Source organism: Callospermophilus lateralis, chromosome 18 (genome assembly GCF_048772815.1).
Source record: "Callospermophilus lateralis isolate mCalLat2 chromosome 18, mCalLat2.hap1, whole genome shotgun sequence".
Lineage (NCBI taxonomy): Eukaryota > Metazoa > Chordata > Mammalia > Rodentia > Sciuridae > Callospermophilus > Callospermophilus lateralis.
The window spans coordinates 350127-377756 of NC_135322.1; the positions used below are offsets into that span (position 1 = coordinate 350127).

Below are 27630 nucleotides of genomic sequence, written 5' to 3' on the forward strand. Positions count from 1 at the left end.
GCACAGATAAAAATTCTCCCAGAGCCTCCTAGCGCACTTGGCAGAACATGCCGTTTGCAGGCAAGCTCCACCAGAAGACAGCAAGCATCTCGCCTGCAAGCGCTCACAGTCACATCTGATTCTCTGCAGGCGCTGAGCTGGCATCGCAGGCTGTGCAAAGCAAGAGGGCCTCACCTTCGCTCGGGCGTCACCGATGGGACTGGGCTGTCCCTCGCTTGTTGTACACAATCCCCTGCCTTATTTGGGGGGGATCTTCTTTCCTGTAATGAACACAGGGGTTCGGGGTGCCTTCTCTTTCTTGCCTCCCTTGTTGCTCTATCCCTCCAGTGTGGGAGCTGTGACCCCTGAGGTCGCAGAGCCATCCACGACCCTCAAAAAAGGTATTTTGTGTTTGTGTGGTCTTTTTGTCGCCAGCCCGATTCACGTGGAGTGACCCTGAATCCATCGCCCGCATGGGACGTGGGCGAAACTGGGAGCCCTGTGGCTGTGAACAGTTCTGTATCCTGACTGGTGGCAGCCACCGAAGGCAGCCCGTGGCAGGCTGCACAGAACTAGACACACGGGTGTGCGGCATACCCCCGGGGAGGGAAGGCACAACTGGCGGCGACCCACAGGCTCAGTGTAGCACACAGGATGCTGGGTGAAGGGTGAAGAGGACGTCCCTGAACACTCTTCCAACCTGTCCATCTCTAATTGTTTCAAAATGAAAAGTTAAAAAAAATGTAGTTCAGTGCATGATAGTTCATGTGAGACGTTCTCAGGATGACAAAAGTAGAGATGGAGAGCACATCAGTGGTTGCCAAGGACAGGGACTGGGTGTGGGCCGATGTGGACAGAGGCCGCACGAGGGGTGTCTTGAGGCGATGGGCCAACTCTGCGCCCTGACTGCATTGTGGTCACGCACTGCGTACAGGGGTAAAGCTGCACAGGATCTCACCCCCCAACACCTGTGTGCATGAATGGAGGCTAGAAGTGGTGAAGGCTGAGTGAGCCCTGGGACCAGGGAAGGTGGGGGCTGAGGCCAGCGCCCTGCCCATGCAGGAGCTGTGTGAAGGCTGCACCTTCCTGTGGTCGACAGTCATTTCAAAATAGTTTTTAAAATTACACGAATTTTAGTTGGGTGCAGTGGTGCATGCCTGTAATCCTAGTGGCTCAGGAGGGTAAGGCAGGTGGACCGCACATTCAAAGCCAGCCTTAGCAATTTAGTGAGGCCCTAAGCAACACAGCAAGGCCCTGTCTTTAAATAAAATATTCAAAAGGGCTGGGGATGTGATTCCCTGGTTAACTCCCCCGGTTAACTCCCAGTACCAATAAGATAAAATAAAAATTAAGAAATTAAAAAAATTTCACTGTAATTGACAAACAAATGGAATACACTTATGCACAGTATGTTGTTCTCGAGTATGTGTACCAGGTAGAATGGTAGAATCGAGGTGACTAACATGCATCGAGTATGTGTACCAGGTAGAATGGTTGAATTGAGGTGACTAACATGCATTACTATACACCACTTTTTTGTGGTGAGAACACTTAAAATCTACTCCCTGAGCAATTTTCTTTTTTAAAAAATATTTATTTTTTAGTTGTAGTTGGACATAATACATTTATTTATTTATTTACTTTGGCGGTGGGGATTGAACCCAGGTCCTTGTGCATGTGAGGGAAGCACTCCACCGACTGGGCTGTATCCCCAGCCCATTATTGATTTATTTTTATGTGGCGCTGAGGATTGAACCCAGGGCCCTAACATGCTAGTCAAGCGCTCTACTGCTGAGAAACAACCCCAACCCTCCCTCAACAATTTGCAAGAACACAGCACATTGCTATTAACTATAGTCACCATGTTGTATAAACCACACAGCTTAAGTCCATTGTGCCAAAAGTAAAGGTACGGGTAGTGAATGATGAAAATGGTCAGCGACCCTCTCGGCAGCGACTGCCGCCATTCTGCCTGCAGAGCCTTTGAACAAGATTCCCCCCACCTGCCCCACTTCCACTCACCTCTAATGTGTCTGCAAAACCATGACCAGGGGGCCGGGGCTGGGCTCAGGGGTGGAGCCCTTGCCTAGCATGTGTAAGGCACTGGGTTCAATCCTCAGCACCACATAAAAATAAACGGAAAATAAAGATATGCTGTCCATCTACAACTACAAAACAGATGGTCAGGATGCAAACCTCTGAAGGTACAGCACCCGGTGCCAAGAAACCACATCACCACTGTAGTCAACCTCTGTTTAAAGAGGGCACCGTGATCTGCTAACACGGCCTCCCTTCTAAGGACTCAGCCTTCCCCAACACGTCAACAGATCCCACGGTCCTGGTGCTGAGCCTGTCCGTTTCCAGGGTCAGAGGCTACATCAGTCGTTAGATTTGCAGCCTTAGGCTCGAGAGGGACCTGGACACCCACACAGATGTTGAGATCCACAAGATTCCGTAGTGTTCGTACCACAGAAGAACAACGGATTGAGAGCCCAGAACCCAGGACCTAGGGTACCACCTGCATACAGAATGCAGTCCGTGTCAATCTTTTCAATTTCCCCAGGCAGAGCAAACCAGGGTACAATAGTGTACAGACAAATAATCATGTACATGATTCAGCTGGATATACTCAAAATAACTTACTAAACACTACTTCAGCTTCTCGATCTGCCAGGTTCTATGGGCTCAAGTCTCTGTTTCCCTCATAATTCCTTTAAGTGATGGAGTTTCTGCTTTGTTTTTGCTAAGGCTTCTGATCCATGAACACTCAAGAGTGTCTTCCTGCAGCCCGGCTTTCTACCTGAAGATGGCTCCTGCTCATGCCTGCCCTGGGTCCTCTGCACCTGACCCTCTCCGGCCCCTTCCTTCCCTGCTGTCTCTGACAGCTGAGCCTGGCCCACCACCTTCACAACCTCCCTTGGAAAGACAGAAACTTGGCTTTACATTTAACGCAATCTCAAAGTGTCTTTCTAAACATAGATAAGTCCATCACATTTACTGCTAAAACTGGCCTTATTTCTATTATTTTTCAATACTTGTTTTTTTCCTTCTGTACTTTTTTGTAGGAATCAAATTCCTTTAAACATGCTTTTTCCTTTGCTGATCTGGAAAACATACACACATTCCCATTCCACAAGTGGTAACCTTCAGACTTTCTTTTCTTTTTTAGTACCAGGGATTGACTCCAGGGTGGCTCTACCACTGAGCTACATCCTCAGCCTCCCCCACTTTGTGAGACGAAAGTTTTGAGACAAGTCCTCACTAAATTGCTGAGGCTGGCCCAGTTGCTAGGTTACAGATGAGAGCCAGCGCAACCTTCATGTTTATGTGCGCTAGGCATGGCAGTTCATGAGTGTAATCCCAGTGGCTCAGGAGGCTGAGACAGGAGGATTGAAGTTCAAAGCCAGCCTAAGCAATTTAGCAAGGTCCTAAGTAACTTAGCAAGACCCTGTCTCAAAAAATAAAAAGGGTTGGAGATGTAGCTCAGTGGTCAAGCACCCTTGAGTTCAATCCCTGGTGCAAAAAAAAGAAAAAACAAAAAGAACCAAAATCACATGCCTGCATTTCTTTAGATGAACCACTAATAAACAGTTACGATTCCTCACCCGCCTACTCGCTTGGAGATAAGAAATTAAATGTCACCATCTGTCCTAGCTGGCAACCCGATGCTGGGTTCACAAAATCTGACTACTTCAATAACTCAAGAAAACAACAAAGAAGGCACACACCCAAACAGAAATACTTTTTCAATAATCTGGAGATGGCTCTGCAACCTTCAGTGTCCTTGGAAAGAGACAGAGCGGCTGGACTTCTCTATTCTTATCTAGGGAACACACAAGGGGGGTTCCATGGAACATCCTATCTCCAAAAGGGCAAAGGGGTAGGATTGCCAAGGAACAGGTGAGTGTAGCTCAACCCGGTGGGCGACACCTACACGTGGAGCCATGCCTTGCGATCTGAGCCGGGACAATGCCCACGTCACTACAAAACGTAGTGATTGGTCAGAGCCCTGGTGCATCAGGACATGAAGACATGTTCACCCATGGCAGCTCCTGACCATTACATCCTGCTTAACTTCTGTCCTTTTCTTCTCATAGACTTTAACTCCCGCTGAAAAGGTCTGGAAGGTGAATTCAGTTCTTTGGGACTGAAGTTTCCTACTGTTTGCTCTAACAAATTACCAAAAAATTTGCAGCTTAAAAAACCTAAACGTGGGTTGGGGCTGTAGCCCAGCGACAGAGCACTTGCCTAGCATGTATGAGTCCCTAGGTTCCATCCTCAGCACCACATAAAAATGAATCAATAAAATAAAGGTATTGTGTCCATCTACAACTAAAAATATCAAAAGAAAACAACAAAACTGAAACTCACGCTCTTACAGTTGCAGAGGTCAGAAGTCTGACCCTGGCCTTGCTGGCTAAAGCTACCAGGCGAGCAGGATGACGCTCCTTCTCAGGGCTGCAGGACAGTCAGTGCTGGCCCCTGCCAGGGTCTGGGGGATGCCCACACCCCTGGCCTTGTGGCCCGCAGCCACAATCTTGCCTTTTACATTTCTACCCATCACCTGACTGTCGCTCCCCTTATCAGGCCCTTGGGATGACTCTGGGCTCACCTGGATCATGCGGGGCAAGATTTCCACGTTGAAATCCTCTAACTCAATCATAGCTGCAAAGATCCTTTGATAAGTGACCTAGTGTGGGAAGCCACGTGTGAAGTGCTCGAGGGTCTTTACTCGGGATGGAGCCCTGGAGATTTAGGTTCACCTTGGAAACTATTGCAGGCTCCCTGGTCCACATGAGGTTGCCCAAGGCACATGATCTCTATCTCCACTCCACTAGGAAGACCCCTCTGGTAGCTCAGGAGTTGGGCATAACTCACTGGGAACTGGACAACCCACCTCCTACCTAATCTGGCAGAGAACATTCCATGGAAAACCTTCGATATTCCCTGATATAAATAAATAACGCAAGGGTGGACTCCATTTGGCTCTTTTTAGTGTGGAAGCTCGATTCCCAAGATTGGCTAGCCCATCCCATCCCAGCTTTTAAAATTACTGTGTCCTGTGATGTGCAGGACATGGGTGGGAACTAGTATACTGACAAGTTTCAAAGATTGGGATGTGGACAGGTTTCTCTCTCTCTCTCTCTCTCTCTCTCTGTGCGGTACTGGGGACTGAACCTAGGGATATAGCTTTACCACTGAGCCATACCTCCAGGCTTTTTTACTTTGAGATAGAGTCTAAATCGCCTGCCTCCCCTCCTGAGGTGCTGGGTTACAGGCCTGCACCTCCAGGCCCAATGGACAAGTTTAAGGGCCATTATTATGCCTATTAAAAACATTAAGTTTTACTTTCAACACAGAAAATCTGTTCTGCTTTAAACATCCTCTGCTGCTGGGTGTAGTGGTGCACTCTTGTAATCCCAGCCGCTCAGAAGGGTCTCAAGTTTAAAGCCAGCCTCAGTAACTTAGTGAGGCCCTGAGCAATTTAGAAAGATGCTGTCTCAAAATAAACAAAATTTTAAAACATATAAAAAGATCTGGGGATGTGGCTCAGTTAAGCCTCACTGGGTTCAATCCTTGATACTCTCCCCCCAAAAAAACTTTCCTGAGGCTGCTTAAAACAACAAAAAACTTATGTAACCATAACTACCGATTAAAGATGACAATTTAGATTTGAAAAAAAGTTTAAAAAGTTTTATTTCTTTACTAAAACCATTATAAACATAAATAATACAATTTTTAAAAAAATCAACACATATTCACGATGTAAAAAAAAAAGAGTTGCAAAAAGAAAGAATATTCTTTTTCGTATTCAAAAGGGAATGCTGTGGACTATTGCATAGCTTCCCAGAAATGTTACTGACAAAAGCATGTGTTTCTTTTACTTCTTATAATACAAAATATTTTCTTCATCTTTACACATGCAAACACCCAAATGGAATTAATAGAAAACCTCTTTGGTAGGTTTTTTAAATTTACATTTCCTGGACTCCGTTACATAGCCACACATACACGTTGTGTTCTTTCTGTGGCTATCTGTGAATTAATCCGTTCCATACATGTACCATGATTTATCCTGAATGACATCTAGGTCCCTGTTTTTGGCTGTGAAAAACAGTGGGTCTGTGATGGTCGCCTAGCATGCAGGGGGAACAGAGTCCAGGGTCCAGCAGAAGACACAGAAAAGACCTCTTTGCACCCAGATTTTGCATATTTGTGTCTTTTTCTTTTTTCTTCTAGTGGTGGGGATTGAACCCAGGGGCACTCTATCACTGAGCTATATCCCCAGCATTTTTCATTTTGAGAAATGAGGGTTCCCTGGAGTGCCTTCCAAAAGGGCTTACCATTCCAAGTGCCCCCAGCACTGAAGGGGAGTCCCTGACGCTCTCCGTCTTCACCAGCATCTGGTATGTCCGTCTGAATTTTTAGCCTTTTAGTAGATATGTAGTGGTATCTGTAGTTCCCTAGTGATATGGCATTGAGCACTTTTTCATATGCTTATTTGTCAGCTGTCTGAATTCTTTTTTTTAATATTTTGGTTTTTTTAGTTGTAGTTGGACCTTTATTTTATTTTTACGTGGTGCTGAGGATCGAACCCAGCGCCCCACACGTGCTAGGCAAGCACTCTACCACTGAGCCCCAGCCCCAGCCCTGTGTGAATTCTTTAGTGAAGTGTCTGTTGAGGCCTTTCTTTTGTCCATGTTTTTGTTGGACAAGTGTTCAGCTGCTGTCACTACTACTGCTTAATTCAAGCATCACTTCTCCCTAGCAGATCTGTTTCCCTGCCTGTGTTTCTGGTTTGGTGTTATTTCCTGGCATTATGGGGCTCCACAGAAGAGAAAGTGTATTCCTCTGTGCCTCCGGGGGCTGAAGTTTAGCTGAGAACATTCTCTCGCACAGGAATCTCACAGACCTCTCACCTCCGAGCCTGTGTCTGGGAAGATGACCCACAAGCCTGACCAGTAGGTATTAAAGAAGCCAGATTCCCGGTCCCTCCTGCACCCTCTTCTCCCAACACTAAACAGTCAGGGTCTGATGACAGATTATACCGGAAATTTTGAGGACTCTTTACTTTTACTATTATATTCCTTTTTAAATTAAACCCTGAAATGCAAGCGATTCACATTAAGACATAACCAAAATGTGTGACTGCATTAAAACTGAGTGAAGGCACACTCATATAGGTAAGGTTCTTGTTCCCTATTCAAAATCCTCCCATTTCTTTCTATATTCTTTTTCTTCTTCTTCTTCTTCTTTTTTTTTTTTTGGTACCAGAAATTGAACCCAGAGTGTTTAACCACTGAGCCACATCCCAAGTCCTTTTGTTTTTATTTTGAGACAGGATCTTACTAAGTTGCTTAGGTCATCCCTAAAGTGCTGAGGCTGACTTTGAACTCTCCATCCTCCTGCCTCAGCCTCCTGAGCTGCTGGGATTATAGGCACGTGCCACCATGGCCAGGCATTTCACCTCTTAATCTTCTTGCATTGTCTCACATATGAGCTTTGTGGGGACATGTCACATCTAAACCATAACAGGGGGCCACATAGTAGGAGCAAGCAGAGAAGGAAAGGCTGCCAAGACCCCATCCCAGACTGTGGGACTCTAGGAGATGAACTAAAGTCATTTTGCGTTGTTGGCGTGTGGTGTGCCACCTGTGAAGCTACGTGAGAGGTATTTTACTCCGTGCTGAGCCATGGAGGACTTGGTCTCCCTTTGAGAATGATTCCTGTGTGGAAGCTGCCTAAGGCATGAGATCTCTGTCCTGGCTCTATCAACGAGACAGCCCTAGTAGCTCTGGAATCGGGCGTGACCCACTGGGGCCTGGACAGTGCACCTCCTACTTTATTTGGCAGAACATTATATGGAAACCTTTGGGGTTTCCCCTTATATAATAAAGCAAACCTGGGCTCTCACCCTCTCTCTTCCCAGTGTGGAAGCTGTCTTGCCCCTGCTTCTCAAAATTATTCCCATGGCGTGTGGTCTTTTTGTTGCCTTCTTTTTCTTAGCCTTATTTTGCAGCCAGTTCACTCCTTGCAGAGGGACTCACCTCAACTGCCCACGCAGGATGTGGGCGGGAGAGGTGGACATGAGGTTTTGGGGTTGAGGGCAGAACGTTAGGTTTTGCATTCCCCCAAAGCTCCTGTGTGATGCAGGGATGATCAGAGGAGAAATGATTACATCACAAGAGCTGCAACCTAAGCAGACCAGCCTCGTCTGAATGGACCAAGAGGGTGTTGGACAGGCGGGGTGTGGCTGGTGGTGGGTCACGGAGGACGGTGCCCTACCAGGGTTCATCTTCCCTGTGGCCCCTTCCCCTCTCTCTGCTTCCTGTGCCATGAGCCGAGCAGCTCTCCTTCACTGGGCCTTTCGCCCAGTGTTTCGCCTCACCTTGGACCAGAGTAATGGAGTCGACCTCTGGACTCTAACCTCTAAAACCATGAGCCCCAAATAAATGTCACCCCTCTGAGTTTTCCCTGTCAGGTAATAAGGTTAACGTAGAGTATGACTTCTCTGACATCAGTAAACGGAGAATCCTGCTGAAGGGTTTTCTACCATGGCCACATAAATGAAGTTTCTCTGTGAATTGTGAAGCCAAATACAGGAGTGCTCCATAGAATTTCCATCCCAGATATGCACCGTTTCTCTGCAGTATGAATTCTCTGATGAGCAGCAAAGTGAGAACTCCAGTATTTCTTTGTTGTGAAATAAGTCCACAGCTTTGAAACATTTCTATTCCAGTGGCAACATAAGCCTCCCTTCAGTTACACTCTTTGATGCACATTAAAATCAAGGATGTGACTAAAAGACTTCTCACGTCACAACGAAGTTTTTCCTCCAGTGTTTACAGAGGCCTAATTGTCAAGACCCAGCTGCTGAGAACTCTTCCGCCTTCACAACACTCAGGGTCTCTCTCTGCACGGAGCTCCTTGAAGTCTAATGTGCTTGGCTCTCTAGTGGAAGACGGCTGCATCGGGCCTCTCCGTCACCAGCCTGTGAGTCAATCAGGCGCAGGCTCGAGCTCCAGTGAAGGACTGCCACACCCACAGTGTCTCCAATATGAGTTCCCACTGCGTACAAGGCAAGCGTGGCAGAAGTTTCTCTGAGTTTTGCTACAATCATGGAATCTTTCCAATAGGGATCACCTGGCATTCACTTAGGGATAGATAATATTCAAAGACTTGTGTGTGTATCACAGTCACATTTTCCTGCCCGGGTGAATTTTCTTCTCATTATTCAGGGGTGATCATTGCAGGAGAACTCCTGGTTTATTTCCAGAGGTTATCTTCTTCCTCAGCAGATGAAGGTCAAAGCTATGCAACTTTGTGTACATTTTGCATATTTTTTCACTTGCATAATTTCTCTAGTGTTTGTTGAAAATGGAGTTATTTTCCTAACTTTTTGAGTCAGGTTTATGAAATGTTCTAAAATGTGAATTACCTGTGTGGGGAAAACTGGAAATTGGGAAAATTAACACAAAATCATACTTTCTTGGGTACTAGATGCTGTGGACTTAGAGTCTGCTGGGACTGATGACCTCCTTTTAAAGTTTTTATCAGTGCCTTGTAATCACACAGTGCGACTCCTTCTGCCATACCCACATGCACACAGTTTGCTCCCACACATGCCCCAGTGCTTCCCGCCCCTCTTCTCCATGCTCTGCCCCCTCTTCCACTCTCTGGTGTGTCATCACTTTACATACAGTGGGACTCGTTGTGACAGCCCTTTACACACACATATAGCAGAATTTTATTTTATTCTAAGGTCACTTGTGTGAACTTGGGGTGACACAAAATAAAACACAGACACGAATCACCTTTACCCAAGCTTCAGGACAGCTTCCTCGGCTCTCAGCCTCAGGCTCCCCAAAAGGGAGAGCAAGAGAAAGTCATGAGCTGCTGGTGAGAGAGGGAAGCATATTTGGAAGTGAGCTTTTATTTGGGGGGACACTGTTCTTAGAAAGTTCTATCCATAAAAGGGCAGAAGGGGTAGGATTTCCGGGAGCAGGTGAGGGTATGCTTACACGTGAAGCCGCGCCTTGCTGTCCAAGCTGGGACAACATCAAGTCACTAGGAAACATACTGACTGGTCAGAGAATCCCCACGCAGGACATGCGTTCTGTGCATGCATACTGGTGGCGCTCGCGGGCAGGCGTCAGGACTGGAGGCATTCATTCACAGCGGCTCCCCACGCCCTTTCCTTGGCTTCCTTCTTCCCCTGGACATCTACCTCTCTTCTTTTTGTGAGACTCCCCCTTTCTTGTTTCTTTCTGGTTTCTGCATGAGACACATTCTGCCTCTGACTTTACATCATCTACCATGTTGTTCTTTGGTTCTCTACATTTACTAGCAAATGACGATTTCAGTTTTTCAGAGTGATACTTGTTGCATACACATTTTCTTTGCTATTCATCTGTTGACAGGCACCTATTTAGGCTGGTTCCACAACTTAGTATTGTAAAATGTGTGGCTGTCAACATTGGAAGGCAGGTATTGCTGCAGTACGCTCATTTTGCTCTTTTGGAGGAGCGGGGTCATCTGGCAGTTCTAGTCCAAGTCTTTGCAGCCCGGCCAACGGCGTAGGAGACTTTCTCCCTGCGCTCTCCACATGCATTTCCTATCATGTATTTCTGGCTGCCATTCTGACTGAGGTGGGATCTCAGTGTAGTTCTGATTTGCATTTTCCAGAATGCTAATATTGAACATTTTCTCTTTTTTTCATTTGCATTTCTTCTTTTGAGAAATTCATTTTAGTTCATTTGCTCTTTTTTCAGTTGGGTTGTTTTTGAGTTCTTTATGTATTCTGGGTATTAATCCTCTATCAGAAAGCAACTTGTAGGGACTTCCTCCCATTCTGTAGGCTCTCTTTTCATGCTTGTTTCCCTTGCTCTGCAGAAGCTTTTTAACTGGAGGCCATTCCACACATTCTTTGTCTTACTTCTTGTGCTTTTGGGTCTTACTAAGGAAATTGATGCTTGCACCTATGTTGGCAGGTTGACTCTGTTTCCTTCTATCAGTTGTACACTTTCTGGTCTAATTCTGAGGTCTTTGATCCATTTTTGCTTGTCTTTGTTTTTGGTACCATGGATTGAACCCAGGGTGCTTAACCGCTCTGAGGCACATCCCCAGCCCTTTTTGTTTCATTTTGAAACAGGATCTCACTAAGTTGCTGAGGTTGACTTTGAAATTTCGATCCTCCTGCTTCAAACTCCCTTGACTTTTGTCAGAGGATACATGGGTCTAATCTGATTCTTCCACAAACGGCTATCCAGTTTCCCCAGAAACACTTGTTAAAGGAAGTGTCTTTTCCCCACCTTTCGCTTTTGGTACCTTAGTCAAAGATTAGGTGGTCACATCTATGAGGATTTGTGTCTTCCATTCCACTGGTCTTCTGTTTTCATGTTTTGGACACATCTATTTACTGTCAATGCAGTCATCTACTAAATCTCATTTGGAAACACACTGACACACCCAGAAATAATGTCTTTTTGGCAATCTGGGATTCCTCAGCCCAGTAAAGTTGGCACATAAGAGTAACTATTGCAGTCCCACCATTTAGCTTCCTTGTCTTCTTTTGGTACTGGGGATTTAACTCAATGGCACTTTACCACTGAATTCTATTCCCAGCCTTTTTAGTTTCATTTGAGACAGGGTCTATGTTGCTGAGGCTGGCCTCAAACTTGCCATCCTCCTGCCTCAGCTTCCTGAGCCACTGGGATTACAAGGGTGCACTACCATTCCCATGCTTGTCCTTAATAACCAGTAAGATTTCAGATGTCTCACACCAATTCCTCTTTTCTGTATTTCCTGACATTCCTTACAGAGCATGACCACATAAATTCTTACCAATAGAAAATGAATAGAAGTGACATATGAAAATCAGTCCTTTTCTTAAAAAAAAGAAAATCTCTTCTTCTATGTTTCTCTTCTCCCCATGAGCAAGAAAGCAGATGAACCAACAGCCCAACTTAAGCGAGGATAGGATGGGAGAAAGCTAGATCCCTGGATCAGCTCATGGGTCCAATGCTCTTGGCTGACCTTAACTTCTACACTTGCAACTGGTGCAGCCACCATGGAAAGCAGTATGGAGACTCCTAGAAAAAGCTGGCATGGAACCATCTTTGACCCAGCTATCCCACTCCGTCCAAACCCAAAGGACTTAAAATCAGCATACTACCGTGATGCAGCCACTTCAGTGTTGACAGCAGCACAATTTCACAGCTGCTAAACTGTGGAACCATCGAGATGCCCTTCAATAAATGGATAAAGAAAGGGTGATCTATATACACAATGGAATATTATTCAGCAATAAAAAGAGAATACAATTTTTTGGCATTTGCAGGTAAATAGATGAAGTTTTGAGAACATCAAATTAAGCAAAGTAAGCCAATCCCCCAAAATAAAGTCAGAGCTTTCCCTCTGGTAAGTGGATGCAGATCCCTAACAGGGGTGCAGGGAATGGGGTGGGAAGAATGGAGAAACTTTGGGCAAAAGGAATGGGGGCAGGAAAGATGGTGGAATGAAATGGACATCATCACCCTAGGCACATGTGTGACTGCACATGTGGTGTGACTCTACACTGTGTACAACCAGAAAAATGAAAGTTTGTGTTCCATTTGTGTACAATGAATCAAAATGCATTGTGCTGTCATGTATAACAATTTAGAACAGATAAAAAAGGAAGTAAAAAAAAAAACCAAATAAATAATCATAATACAAAGGAAACAAATTCTACAAGAAATATAATTTATTTATTCACATTCTCTGTTAGTTCTTGTCCAAACATAAATAATTTACTACAGATATATCAGTGCATAGATTATGGCTTTTTAAATTTCTAAGTACTTTAGATTTCATTATTACTTTTTGGGGGGGTGTAGTAGGGATTGAAATCAGGGTCACTACTGCTAGGCTACATCTCAGCCTCTTTTCAAATTCAAAACTTTTTAGACAGGACATTGCTAAGCTGCTTAGGGCCTCCCTAAGTCACTCAGGCCAGCCTTGAACTTGCTGTCTTCCTGCCTCAGCCTGCTGTCCCTGGGACTGCGGGTGTACCACGGCACAAGCCAGAATTCTTTTCCGTGACCAGATGAAGAATCAATAACAAACGGAACCCCTTTCTCCCAGTCTGCACACCGACCGTGGCAGCGTGCGCTGGGTGGGCTTCTCGGTGCTCTTGCGCACGGGCCGCGCGGAGGCTAGGAGGCTAGGAGGCAGGCTGGTTCTTCTTGCACTTCCTCCCGCCGTGCGTTTTCTGGTGCCCGATGAGGTGCGAGCTCTGGGTGAAGGCCTTGCCGCACTTCTTGCACACGTAGGGGCGCTCGCCGGTGTGCGTCCTCTGGTGCCGGGTCAGGTGCGAGCTCTGGCGGAAGGCCTTGCCGCAGTGCGGGCAGCTGTAGGGCTTGGCGCCCGTGTGCGTCCGCAGGTGCTGCGAGATGGCCGAGCGGTCGTTGAAGGTGCGGCCGCACTCCCTGCACTCGAAGGGCCGCTCCCCGCTGTGCACCCTCTGGTGCTGCGTGAGCGAGGAGCTCTGCACGAAGCCCTTGCCGCAGTCCCGGCACACGTAGGGCCGCTCGCCCGTGTGGATCTTCTTGTGCACGGAGAAGTACCGCGGGTTCCGGAACACCTTCCCGCACTCGCTGCACCGGCACACCTGGCTGCCCTTGTGGATCCGGATGAAGGTGATCTGCAGGGCTCGCCGGCCCCCCGCCTGGCCCCCGGCCCCCCGACAGCCGCCCGCTCCGGCTCTCCCCCTCCCACAGCCCCTCGGGTGCGCCCTCCCCGGGGAGGCCGCGGGCGCCGCGCCGGTCACCCGAGGGCCCTGTGGGCGCGAGCGCCTTCTGGGAGGGCCTTTCGGGGGCGAGCCGAGGCTCGGGTCAGGCCCCGCGTCCGCCTGCGCTCCCGCAGCTCCGGGGCCTTCAGGGAGCTGGTGCCCAGAGGGGCCTTTCTCCGCGGCAGGCTCCGCTCGGGGCACTGCGGCTCGGGCTTTGGGGGCCCCACCCTGTGAGGCAGCAGTTGAGGGGGAGGACTGGCGGCCTTCTCCTGAGGATCGTTTCATTTTGGGGCCATTTAGTGGTTTCTCTGCAGGAACAGCAGAATCTGGAGTTAACTCTTTGCCGTCCGGTGTACTCTCCCACCCTGAAAAAAAACCACAGGCTGTGGATGCTGTCGAGGGAAGGCGCCAGGATGGGACCCACAATCTAACTCAAGTTTTCTAAAGTCAGGGGACATCTCCCCCAGCGCAGCCATTGACCCTGAGAAGGCCTCTAGAAGCTGTGCAAGACCAGAGGCGAACAAGCACCCGCTCTCGGGCTGCCTTGGGGCAGGTGGCAAATCAGAAGAGCCTGCTCTGCGGCTCTCCATCCAGTTCCACCCCTTCAGGCCCACAGCTCCGGGAAAGGAACTGGACCAGGCAAGTGAGCCTCCTGGGGACGCCCCCTGTCCGTGCAGGGCTGAGAGAAGGCAAGGGTCCTGCCCTGGGCCCTGTGGTGTCGTGAAGGTACGTTCCGCTCACCTACTGAGACCAGGTTCCCAAAGGTCTCCAGCATCACATCATGGTACTCAGTCCTCTGTGTCGGGCCCAGCAGCCCCCACTCCTCCCGGCTGAAGCCCACAGCCACATCCTGGAAGGTCACAGGCCCCTGTAATACCATGCATGTGTCTGCTTAGGAGGACTGGGGTCTGTCAGCAGGACAGCAGAAAGGCCAGAAGAGCTCTGGCCCTGGGGATTCCTCTGCTTTGGTGGTTGGCTCAGAGACACAACTCCAGGCCCACAAGAGGTCCACAGGGACCTCCTCACAGATGAGCTCAGAGCCCCAGCTGCCAGGCAGAGCAGGAAGCAAACCAGGCTCACTGTGCAATAGGCCTTCCCCAGGGGGGACTGGCTCCTGCCACGTCAGTGCTTTCTGGGGAGCTGACCAGGACTCCAGGTAAGAAGCTTCCCTGTGCTCCCGTTGCCTGGACCTGAGAGGCATTCTGCCCAGATGGAGCAGAGCCTATCTGAGAAAGAATGGGAAAAGCAGAGCCTTGAGATGGGCTGTCCAGATCCTTCCCACCACCTGGACAGCCTTGCCTGAAGCCTACCCCGTGGCTCGTCTCATGAGATGACGTGTTACACGAGAGCCAATAAACCTATTCACATCCTCGAGAAAGCAACTCACAGTGCGGACAGGACTGACCCGCCTCTGCCTTCCCCGACACCCAGACTGCGGGGCCCTCAGGTTGTTTCAGAGACCAGCACACTCCCACGGGTCCTGAGCCCTGGGGCGCAGAGACTCCCAACCAATGGGACACCTCACAGAGATGCTGAGATGCGAGAAACGGGTGAGGTCCCCACTCACCTCATTCGGCACCGCCTCTGGACAGATGGCCACATCCTCCTGTTCCTTCTCCTGCTGAAGAGTGACCTCTGGACAGCAGGCAGGCCCCTGGACAGGGGGTCCTGGGGGAGACAGAGCATGAGAGGGCTGGGGATGATGTGCATCCTCTCCCAGGGACAGCTCCCTGCAGTCCACAGGCTGCTGCCCGCTCACACACCACTACAGTCCAGTGGGTCCCCTCCCGCCTCTCCTCTCAGTCAGCAACTCCCCACAGCTTGTGACCAAAACCCCCTACCTGGAGAGTCCAGAGGTGTCATTCTGCATGACCACGGGAACCAGTGTCCCCACTGACACGGTCTCAGTCCCCATCTCCAAGGATTGTTTGGGGACCTAGCTTGTCTTGAGATAGCCAGCTTCTGCCCAGCTTATGTGGACCCCCATCCTTTTTCTTCTCTGGTTGCCTTGAAAGGCAGGTCTACCCCAGCCACAGGCTGTGCCCCACAGCCCTCCCAACCACAGCTCTTTCATGCCTACCTTCCTCATGTGTCCCACATGGTCCTGGGCTACCCTGCCACCAAGGAGGGTACACAATGTGACCCAGGCTGGCCCCGCAGGCTGCCTCCCACAGAGAATAATCTGGGATGAACAGGGAGCCCACAGCCAGCCAGTCAGAACCAATGGAGTGCAGGTGACACGGGACATGGAAGAGAGGACGGGTCTAGGGGTCTACTGAGCCCCTGGCCCCTGGCCCTTCCCTGTTTCACCCTGGCAGAGTCACAACGGTCCTCCTGGCTCACGATCCTAAGGTCAGTCTTGGCGACTTAGTGACACACTGACTCAAAATGAAGAAAAAGGAGACAGCTCGGTGGCAGAGTCACCTGGGTTCAATCCCTACAGCAAAAACATTAATTAAAATAAAAAAAAATCCCGACAGGGCCCTAAGCCGCAGGCCAACTTGCCCTCTCTTCCGTTCCACCACGAGCCTTCCAGATCTCTCCCTGATGTCTGCATGCCACACTGTGGTCACATCCATCCTGTCCCACTTCTCCACCTGCTCAGGCCCCAGTGTGTGCCACCTTCTGTGATTCCCATCAGCACCCTGACCATTCTCCACCTCCCACTGTCTCCCACCGTCTCCACCTGTCACTTCCCTACCTCTCCTGCTGGACCACTGGCTCAATCCTGCCTGCCTCAGTGACCCCTCTATCCACCGCTCCTGGACAGCCGAGAGCTCCCGTGGCAGGCATCCCAGGAGGATGAACAGAAAGCACCGTGTTTGTGAACTTCTGCAAGAAGCTTGTGGAAAGACTGCTAGAAGGCAGTGCCAAGCCCCACAATGGGGTTCCAACAGCTTTGACTCGTAACTTGGGGGACACAGACACCTTGGTGGATGGCCTAGGAACAACCCTCTCCCCATCCTTCCCAAGAGGGCCGGAGCTCTTCCTCCTCTCCCTCCAAGAAACCCTTGCAGAGGTGTCCCTCACCTAGCCATCCATACACTCACCTTCCTCTACCGACAGCAAGGTCACGTCCTCCACCAGGGCTACGGCAGCCTGGCAGTTCTCAGGATGCTGTGACTCCACCCATGTCCGGAACTTCTCAGGCAGAGCACCCAGAAACTGCTCCAGCACCAGCAACTCCAGGATCTGCTCCTTGGAGCGTGCCTCGGGCCGTAGCCACTCGCGACAGAGCTCATGAAGTCGGGCCAGAGCCTTCTGAGGGTCAGCTGACTCCTCGTACTGGAACTGCCGAAACTTCTGGCGAGCAGCTTCAGGGTCAGCTGGATGCCCACCTGTCTGTTGGGCTGGCTCCCTGAGGATGCCTGGGCTGAGTTCCCCCTTCTCGGCATAGAGGGCCTGGATCTGGGCATTTCGGGGACCAGCCATCTCCTGGTTCAGTGTGAGGACCTCAACAACCCTGATCTTCGTGAGGGGATTTTCAGCAGGAAGAGACTTCATCTGAGGGCCCAGAGGGACTTTAGGACATTCTGTAAGCCAAAGTACAAGGCAAATGGCTAACAAGAACTTGAAAAAGCAAATGAAAGTCACAGTGAGATATGACTCCACACCCACTAGAATGGCTACTGCCAAGAGATGGACCACAAGACCTCGTTCAGTGACAGAGCACCTGCCAAGCATGCGCATGGCCCTTGGTTTGATCCTAGGACTGGGGAACTCCTCCAAATACCAGTGAGGATACACAATGCCGCACCACTTTCCATAGCAATCTATTAGCTCCTCAAAAAGCTAAATACATAATCATCATTTAACTCAAAAATTACCCTTCAACTTACATTTAAACATAAGAAACCTGAAAACCTGTGTCTGCAAAAACTTATATGAGCAGTACTGTTCGTAACAGCTGAAACGTAGAAATCACTCCTGTCCACCAGGTGACAGAAGTACAGAGGCTCCCTGCCTGCTGACAGGATTACGTCCTGATAAATCCATGTGCATAAGAAGCATCCAAGTAAAAAATGCATACAGTACAACTAGCCTATAAAAATGTCATCTCACAGTTTCCAACAAGCTGGAAATAAAAAAAATCGCCAGGCCAAATGACCATCAAACCCAGGACCACATGCACAAACTGTGATCTACACAGCGGGAGGTCTGGCAACAAAAAAGGCTGGAGGACTGTATGTGACGTGACACTCACCAACCTTGACAAGGCTGGACTGAGAAGGAAGCAGATGCAACACCATGTGCTGGTGAACCAGCTGTATGAAATGCACAACAGGCGTGCCTGCTCTCAGCCGTACCACTTAACATGTGTCCTGGATATTCACCTCACCTGACAGAACAAACTGGAAAAGACAGCAGTGGTTTCACTGCAAATACCCAGGTTATCAGTTTCATGTAGGGCTCAGCCTCAGTATGGCATGTGGTACACAAACAGGAAGAGACACTTTATGTTCCTTACTCAGTGGGATCCTGTCAAGTTTCCTCCTTTCTGTCAAGTAACTGAGAGGTAAAGGCTGATAATTTGCCTGCACAGATCACATTCAAAGGGTCCTCTCCCATATGAGTCCTCTGATGTGAACAAGAGAACTCCTACTGAAGAGGCCCCCCTGACTGTGTTCACGTGACAGTCCTCATCAGCACACCTTGCGACACCCGAAGCCTTCCTTACATGCTTCCACGTCCAGTAGGACTTGTGATGCTTCGAGATTGTCCTCAGCAATCAGGTCCTCATGGTGACAGAGCTCTCAGGTGTAACAAGTTGGTGTTAAGAACTTTTTCAAACTCAACGAAACTGTAGTTTTTGCCCAGTATGAATTCTCTCAACACAAGACATTAGGCAATAAGCCTTTCCTGCTGCCACTGCACTCCTGGGAATGCCGTTTCTTCCCTGTGTGAGTTCTCAGAGACACTCTTTGGAAGACTTCTACCATCCAGGGTTGTTATAAGCATCCTTTTTAGTCTTCTCTGTTAAGGATGCCAATCTGAGCTGAAATTGGGCTTTCTCACACTCAATGCATTTATTCCATCTTGGTTTAAACCTTTTTTTTTTTTTTAATACAAAACTACTATATTCTACTGATTTTCTACATTCTCCATGTGTAGGAGAATGAAAATGTGGGAGAACAGTATGGCATCCCCTGCAGTAGTTCTCTCCCAGAAGTGATATGGCCATGCCATTCTAAACTCCCACATCCCAATTCTCCTATATTCACTCTATAGGATCCCCTTAGGCTACACAAAGGATGAACCCCCCCCCCCCAATTTACCTTTCTTACTGCTCCACAAGATCTCATATAAATTATTACTGTTTTAAGCTGATGTTTGTTGTATGTTTGCAAGAGCTGATACTTTCACATTTGTAGGGTCTATTTCCTGCTTAATTTCTTAAAAAGTTGAAAATGTGTGTTCTGCAGGCTTTTCTATGATAGTCTCTTCTCTGCACTAGTTTCCTAATGATTAGGTCTAGTTTATCTCTCCCATGTTCCACTGAGAACTGTATGTATGGTAATCCTTTCCTGATGGGGTGCTCAGTGAGAGCTGATTCCCCCAAATGCCTTACCTTCATAGCATATTGTCCAATTCAAGGCTTTCCTGAGGGGGAATGCCATGTTTTAGCATTTATCCCATTTCTCTTCTACTTCAACCACCAGAACCCATGCTGCCACTGGGCTATGATTGAAAGCTGAGAGGCATGCAGGATGAATTGCCAAAATGGGCTAGTTTTGTGTTCAATCCCAGTTCTGTGCATTAACAAGAGCTTATGGCCATGTCACTGCTGGGAGAAAGCTACTGCAGGGGATGCCATTCTAAACCCCCACATGTTCATGAGCTGCCTCGACCCACTTCTGAGGTTCCAACAGGTGCATCCAACTGGTGTTGCAGACCTCTCTGGCTGTCTCCATGGTCCCTTCCCATTAATATTCCATTTACAGAACCAGGAGAGATGTGAGAAAGTTCAGACTTGAATCAAGGTGGAAGCTACTATTAATTCTCTGTATAATTTGCTTAAAATTATTTCAACATGAAAAGAAAAAAAGCCTGTATTGCAACTCCGCAAAATCTGTATCTTCAGACTTTCCCATGTAAACGGCTAATGCCAAAAATTTGAGTAACTTTTCTCCTTGATCATATTTTATAAACAAGACAGTGACACATATAAAGAGAATGCATGCAGTATACACAGGCCTCCGCAAGTCCCTCACCTCTGAAAGCCTCAGCAGCCTTCCTTTGTCTCCCACAGCCGCTAGCCAGCCCTATGCAACTACCCATCCGTCACAGGCCAGCATTCTCGCCTCTCCCCGGATTCTGCTGTGGCCGCCTCCCACCTTTTTCTCCAACTACCCAGAGAAAGCTGTGAAAAGTCGGCACTCCCTTGCTCAAGGATGAAAGTCAATCCCCACGCACAGCTAACACACAGCCAACGAGGCCTGTGGACTCTGCCAAGTTTAACGTGCATGTCTTTATGTCCCAGTCACCATCGCTGGCACACTGGGCAGCTTTGTGTTCCCTGAATATGTCCAGCCTGTTCCATCTCATGGTCATCTCAAATGGCATCCCTCTGTCTGCCTGAAAGTTCTTTTCACCACCTTTTTTTTTTCCCCCAAAAAAGTGATACAGGGGTACTTTACCACTGACCTACATCTCCAATCCTTTTTAAGAAAATTTATCTTGAAACTGGGTTTCCCTAAACTGCCCAGGCTGGCCTTGAACTTGTGATCCTCCTGCCTTGCAAGTCACTGGGATTACAGGTGTGCATCACCACATCCAGCTGAGCTGATGCCGCAGTCTGCCTGGGCACAAAATAACCGAGCCGCCACACAGCCTTGTAGATTCAAACAGCAACCTTTATTCCCGAACTCTCACCGGCCCTCTACATACCCTTCCCGGGAACACACTGCCTCCACCGGGCTCCGCGCCAATTCTCTCAGAACCCCAGGAGAACTCAATGGAACTCCAAAGTAGTGGGCGCCCCAGGCAGCAGGATCCGCCCTAATCCCAGCAGGATCCACCCTGATCCTGGAGCAGGGTCACCTTTCAACCATTCCCTCTGGCAAAAATGCCAGGCGTCATTCTGACTAAACTGTGGCTCTCAACACGCTGATTTCCTCAGGCAAAGAATGTAGACATGAGAGGTGAAGCTGAGTGCAGTGGCCATGCCTGTAATTCCAGTCACAAGTACAAGGTCAGCCTAGACATCTTAGTGAGACCCTCATAACTTAGCAAAATAAAAAAGACTCAGGGTGGGGGGACTGGGTTGTGACTTAGTGGTACAGCACTTGCTTGGCATGTGTTAAGACCCTGGGTTCAACTCTCAGAGACACATATAAATAAAATAAAGATCCATCGACAACTAAATAAAATAACAACAATAATAATACACATGCACATACATGTATAAATAAATAAAGTGCCCCTGACTTCAATTCTGAAGTCCAAAAACAAAAAATAATAATACTAATTTCACCCCTGCAGTATACCAATTAGCTCCCCTACAGCAATTCCTCATGGTTCCTCCTCAGTGCCTCCCACAATGCACCATATCTGCACAGTCTTTTCATAATCTATGGCAACAAGGTTGGGTTTATGTCCCACCTGTTTGGTATACTATATGTGACAGAACAGGTCCTCAGTGTAAGGAAGGGGGAGGGAAGGAAGATCTCCTAAAGAACTCTGTGACAGAGCAAAGGTCACTTTGGCCCTCTCATCTCAGGCCCACTTGAAAGCCAGCTGACCAGCCTCCGCTCACAGGTCTCCTTCCCTGGAGCACCACTCAAACTCCTGCTCACCTGTGAGCCAGCTCTCCACAGACGTGCAGAACCACACCTACAGTGTCTCTGTGGCAGCCAGCCTTGGAGCTATTAGACCACCCAGAAGAGTAGTCAGGAGGTTTATCCAGACAGGACCAAAGAGATGACTGTCCCAGCCAGAGCACAGCCAGAGCCACACAGACAGGAACACAGGTTAACAGGCTGGACACCAACACAGGAGGTACAGAACTGCTGGGGGTCTTGGGCAGGTAAGGTATGATTTGGTGACCAGTGCTAATAGAAAGGATATTTGCAATGAAGGGAATGAAAGGAAGGACTGAATGGAGGAAAGAAAAATAGAAAACCACTGAGCCATAAGTTCTAACAGGAGAAACCAGAACTGGGTTCAGAAAAATAAAGAGTGGCATCACAGATGCCAGCTTCGTCTAGTTGGGGCAAATATGTCACCAATACAGAGAGGAACAGCTGGAGATTCCACAAACACTGGCCCAAGCAGAGGGTTCCAACACACTTACACCACAGCAGAGAGGAGACACAGGGGAAGCCCCCAGAGTGCTCTAGAGCCGGCATCACAATCGGAGGGGATGTGGCAGCAAACATGCAGAGAAAACTACCACCCAACCCAACCTGAGCACATCAACACACAGACACATCAACACAGAGACACAAGTGGGCAGCTCCAGCAGCAATTTACATCATGCATTTCTGTGTCATCCTGGAAGGCTCTGGAAGGGAAACTGGGGATACGCCTGAGGGTCATTCACTAGAAATGGCTAAAAGACCATTCATCCATATAAAAACTGATTTAAAACAAAGCAGAATCCAGCCCTGTGCTCACCAGAACTCAGATGGGGCACCTACATTTCACTCTCAGCATTGTGATGTGTGGAAGACCCACTTATGATGAACCCAATCATGTGACTGTCCAAGGCAATAAGAAATTAACAACTGGCCTCCAACTTTATACCTGCTGGTCAAATTACCATGTATGTGGGCATCTAAAGAATCTGGCACAACTGTTACAAATCACCCAAGAACTCGGGAGCCTGACATGTCCACCTGGAACAATGATACAGGCCTGAAGATCAATCAGATCAGCAACAATGCAAGCCCCCAAAGGCAACACACTCTAATAGCATCTCCTCCTCCCCCGATGCACTAATATTATGTGTCGATTAAGAGAACTACATGCTAAGGGTAGGGGAACATTGAAAGGTACACCACATTTCCACACAAAGATCTAAGCAGCACAAGAGACCTCTGTCAGGACTGTGCACTATGATCACAAAAACTGGATTCACATCAAGATGGTGTTTCCAATAAGCAGAGAGGAGGGAGCAAATGGTGCTGCAAAAATTTGTGCCCTACGCCACATGAGAAACTTCCAAATAAATTATACAAAAAAGCAGACTTAAAAAGCTCAAACAGGGGGGCTGGGGTTGTGGCTCAGTAGTAGAGCACTGGCTAGCACATGCAAGGCCCTGGGTTCCATCCTCAGCACCACATTGTGTCCAACTAAAAAAAAAAAAAAAAAAGCTCAAAGAGGGCAGGGGTAGAGTTTAGTGGTAGAGTGCTCACCTAGCATGTGCAAAGCCCTGGGTTCAATCCTCAGCACCACATAAAAATAAATAAAATAAAGGTATTCGTCCAGCTACAACTAAAAAAAATTAAAAACTCTTTAAACAAACCAAAATCTCAAATAGGGTCAGGTGCAGTAGCACAGGCCTGTAATCCCCAGGACCCGGGACACTGAGCCAGGAGGATCTCAAATTCAAGTCCAAGCTCAGCAACTTGGACCCTAAGCAACTTAGCAAGACCCTGTATCAAAAAAGTTTCTGGGGGTTTAGCTCAGTACCCCTGAATTCAATTCCCAACTTAAGAGAAAAAAAAAATTCAAACTACAAGAAAGTAGTTTACATAGAAAAAATTCCAAAACCAAAATAAAGACAGAGGCTGGGGTGCAGCTCAGTGGTAGCACGTCTGCTTGGTATGCATGAGTTCTTGGGTTCAATCCACAGCACTACCCAAAAAAAAAAAGAACACATAAAACTTGTTTTAAAACTATATAGCTATAGCTTCTGGAAAAAGACCTTACATAAAAAGAGTATATAAATGTTGGACTGAAATAGATATTTCAACATTAACATCCGGAACAGCATTCCCAAAATACAAATAGGAAAAGGCTAAATAATATAGAATTCATAAATAAAATGTGAACTACAGTGAACATATTTTTTTGTCCATCGGACTTACAAACCTTAAGGAGACCATTACAAACTACTGGGGAAGGAGAACTTGGCACGTGAGTGGCTACACATGTTAAAAGAATTTGAGAGAACAACCTGCTATTACCAGATTTTTAGCTTACTCATAGGTTAATCCTATGGTTTCTAGACATTGAACCTAAAGAAAAATCAAAATGTGCTAAAAATGAACATTGAGAGCCACAGCCAAGTTGGGATGGCGCGTGGCATTTTACCAGAAGGAGTGGTTGAGAGGTGACTCCAGCGAGCCATTAAGATGATAATTAAGCAGTGTATAATTGCTGTGACCGGATGATGCTGGATTGAAACAGGCCGTGTATTCAGTCCTATATGGACCCCTGCTGTCCGGCAATAGGGTGGCCCCTGCTGCCTCGGGCTCCGCTAGTTCCCCTTGAGTTTTCCCTAGTTCCCCTTGAGTTCTCCCACGAAGTTTTGGTTGAGTTCTCACGGAGTTCCCATTGAGTTCTCGCAGAGCCCAGTGGAGGGTGAGAGAGTTGAGACAGTTGCCGGGAGGGGCGCGCATGGAGTGTGGGTGAGAGTTCGGGCAATAAAACAGTTCCTGTTGAACCTACAAGTGCCTCGTGGCAGCTCTGTTATTTGTGCCCAGCCAGACTGCGGCAAATGAATACTATGAAGGCTTTTGGAATAACCTGAATATCCATCTGGAAAACTGAAATGCAGACTACATTGATCCTGTTAAAAGGAATGGTGGGATCTGCGTTGAGCATAACATCCCCCAAATGTGAATATGTTTGTGCACACACATGTGAACACACAAAAACTCCTGGCTGGGGACAAACCAGAAGCACCAGTGACTGCTTTAGGAGACAGCTGACAGCGAGTGGAATAGATGGGAGACCTTATCCATTCACAAGGCAAACCTGTACCTATGTACCACCCATTAGCAACAGGTTCACCTTTAACAATCAGGACACTGTTGACTGGGGACAGAGGAAATGTGGAGCTTGATTCTCCAGTCACACCTCCCCCTGGGGTCTCACAGTCTCTACTCTTTTCTAAAACACCAGTCTCTAACTAACCAGTGGACGCATCCCTGTGAGAACTCCCGTGTGCCTGGTTCTCACCTGGAAAGGCGTCTGGAAGAATTTCTCTTTCCTCTGGCCAGAAGTCTTCTGCCACCTCTAACTGAGATACCACATCTGGCTTGGAAAGCTGATGTTCTGCTCGAGGGAAAAGAGAAGGCTTGGGGCAGGGTCGGTTTGGGAGAAAACACTGTCCCAGTCTCCTCCCCTTCTAACACATGACCTGACTTTGGGTTTAGGGCCATGACAACCACATCCTTCCCCTCTGTCAGAGTTTTTCTGAACTCCCTTGCCCACAGAGGTGGCGGGAGTCAGGGTGCAGGCTGGCCAGCAAGACCAAGGGAGCTGGGGGACCTTCAGGGAAAGCTTGAACACAGACACGCACCCTGGGGCCACAGTCACCTGATGACTAGGAGGAGAAAGTTAAAAGAACCACAGAAATGGAAGGACTCAAGATCTTTAATGAGGCACGTTCCAGAGCTGTTGTATAGTAACATGTCATTGTTAAATGATCACAGAAACAACAAGCATCCACTACTGCGGCTGAAAACATGACTGGTATCCAGGGAGCTGAGGTACCGATCGTGTGAAGCTTTGGAATCAGACTGAGAAGTTGCCTTTTTCCTAAGGCTACCCCCCCCCCCAAAAAAAGGACCCTCTCAGAGGCTTCAGGGCCTTAACATAGCTACTCTGATGCCTGCAGTCTGATCCAGCCGACACACTTCCGAGGCAGCACACGGGTACCACAAAGCACAGATCTTTCCTGACATGGAGGCCGGCCTTACCCACAGAGACCAGGTTCCTGTAGTTCTCCAGCATCACTTCCCTGTACAGAGACTTCTGTCTGAGGTCCAGCAGTCCCCACTCCTCCGGGGTAAAAGTCAGTGTTAGATCTTCAAAGGCCACTGGCTCCTAAAACCCAGAGGTTCCTGTTCAGCCAAGGCAGATCCTCCTCCGTGCTGACAGAAAGAGGGGAAGGCTGACCAAGATGACCTGAAAGCATTGTGCGAGTCTCTTCTTGAGTTACCGTCTCTGTCTGAAACCTGGAGCAAATCCGAAGTTGGCCCTGTCCAGGTCACAGTCAGGAGAACAAGTGAAAGCCCTAAATCTATGAAAACGAACCCATTTCTTATTAACCAGGGAAGCGGACGAAGACCGGCACGTGTGCCTCTGAGCAATTCCCTGGGCCCAACAGTCCCACCCGTGGCCCCTGCTGCTGTACTGCCTCCCCGCAGGAGGGCCAGCTCGCCCTCCTCCCCCGACGGCTCGGCCGACGCCAAAGGGCTGCTGACATCCAAGCACAAGGCCGACCCGACCTGGGCTTGCTGCCAGGTTAAGGGACACCTCGGGGCCTCCGGCCGGCCTCGGAAGCCCGCATCCCACCTCCCCTCGGGGACCGGGGCAAGGCCAGGCCACCTTCCGCCGGGGCCCTCCCGCTGCACCGCAGGGTGGCGACCGCGCCCTCGGACGTAGGGCGGTCCCTTCGCAGACGAGCTGGGGGCGCTGCTCACAGGGAGCGTGTCCCAGGTCCTGGCTCAGTCCCCAGGACCGGAAAAAAAAAAACCCACCAAAACGAAACAGCGGAGTCGGCGCCTACTCACACTGCACCAGGCCGTCGGAAGCCGGGCGGCCATGGCCGCTCCGGGGTCGCTCGCGGGAGTGGGCGGTCCCGAACCGACGCGGGTGGCACACGGGCGGGGCCTCCGAGACGGCTCCGCGCCGACCCTCCCGAGCCCGCGAATGGGCGCGGCTAGCGGGGGCGCCAGCAGGGCCCGCTGGTAGCTGGCGAGTCCGCCCGGGAGCGGACGACACGGCGCTACTACGTGCAGCTCCGACGGGCGCAGCGTCCCGCCACACTCACCCCGTGCACGCCGCACAATGGCGCCCGTCGGCCCGCGGCGAAGTGCGTCAGCCCGGAGTCCGAACTACAACTCCCAGAAGCCCCGCGGCGCGCCTCAAGCGGCCGCGCCCTCACCGTGGCCATCTTGACCCGCCCGTCCGGGCGGCGGGCGAAGCCGGATAGGTAGGAGGGGCGCTCTCGTCGGCCGCCTTTGGCGGCCCAACGGGCCCACGGTACAGAACCAGTCGGGGTAGCAGGCCTCAAGCCCCCGTGTCTCCGTGGGCGACGACCCGAGCCGCCAGAGTCATGCCCCAACGAGAGCGACCACGCGTGGGCGTGTCGGAAATGGGGAAAGGGCAACTGAGGGCAGGAAGTGCGGGGTGCGTGGGGCCCGTCGGGGCGGGGCTTTGCGGGGAGAGCAGTGGGGCGGAAACGCGGGACGCGCCTTCTGTGGGGGAGGCCGGCCGGTGTCCACGGCAGGGCTAGACAGGGGCGGAAACGAGGGTAGGGCGGGACGTGTTCAGTGCCTGGGGCCAGTCTGCTCCAGGCTTCCGGGAAGGGCGGGGTTAGACTGTCCGGAAGTGGCCTCGGCGGGCGGAGGTGCCCCGCGGCGGCAGGGGCGGGGTCGGGGGCGGGGCCATGGCAGGCCGGAGGTGGGCCCCGCCCGGGGGCGGGCCTAGTACGGGGCGGAGCAGCGTGTCTGGAATCCGTTTGCAGCTGGGGCAGAGGTCTGTGGGCAGCCAGAAGCTGCTGTACCTGCATCTTCCGAGGCAGCCCAGCACCACGGAGACTTAGGGCCCAGGGATCTGTCCAGCTGGGGCCAAGGACCTGGTGTGCCCCTCTCGGGATTCATGGCAAGTCTCAGCAGTCCTCTGCCTCCCTGCGGGCGTCCCCGTTCACTGATTGCTGAATTGGTTTCAGGGGCTAATTTTTATGGACTCGATGAAAAAGACCA

The 27630-nt window shown here is 49.6% G+C and overlaps 1 protein-coding gene across 1 annotated transcript; it reads right to left on the reverse strand.

The window, feature by feature from the left end:
* Positions 1 to 12706: 12706 nt before the first annotated feature.
* Positions 12707 to 27142, reverse strand: Znf274 (zinc finger protein 274). The gene is made up of 7 exons (XM_077105870.1): positions 26697 to 27142; positions 25621 to 25747; positions 24878 to 24973; positions 16801 to 17283; positions 15318 to 15418; positions 14492 to 14618; positions 12707 to 14115 (listed from the first exon to the last, which is right to left on the reverse strand). Exons 1-7 carry the CDS (start codon positions 26817 to 26819, stop codon positions 13184 to 13186), a joined length of 1989 nt encoding a protein of 662 aa, XP_076961985.1. The 5' UTR covers positions 26820 to 27142; the 3' UTR covers positions 12707 to 13183.
* Positions 27143 to 27630: the final 488 nt, after the last annotated feature.

Coding starts and splice junctions, on each gene's coding strand:
- Znf274 (XM_077105870.1), bottom strand. CDS start 26,819: ATGGCCACGGTGAGGGCGCGGCCGCTTGAGGCGCGCCGCGGGGCTTCT. Junction 15,419..16,800: donor CTTGCTGTCGGTAGAGGAAG/GTGAGTGTATGG, acceptor TGTCTCCCCCAG/GACCCCCTGTCCAGGGGCCT. Junction 14,619..15,317: donor CAGAGGCGGTGCCGAATGAG/GTGAGTGGGGAC, acceptor ATGGTATTACAG/GGGCCTGTGACCTTCCAGGA.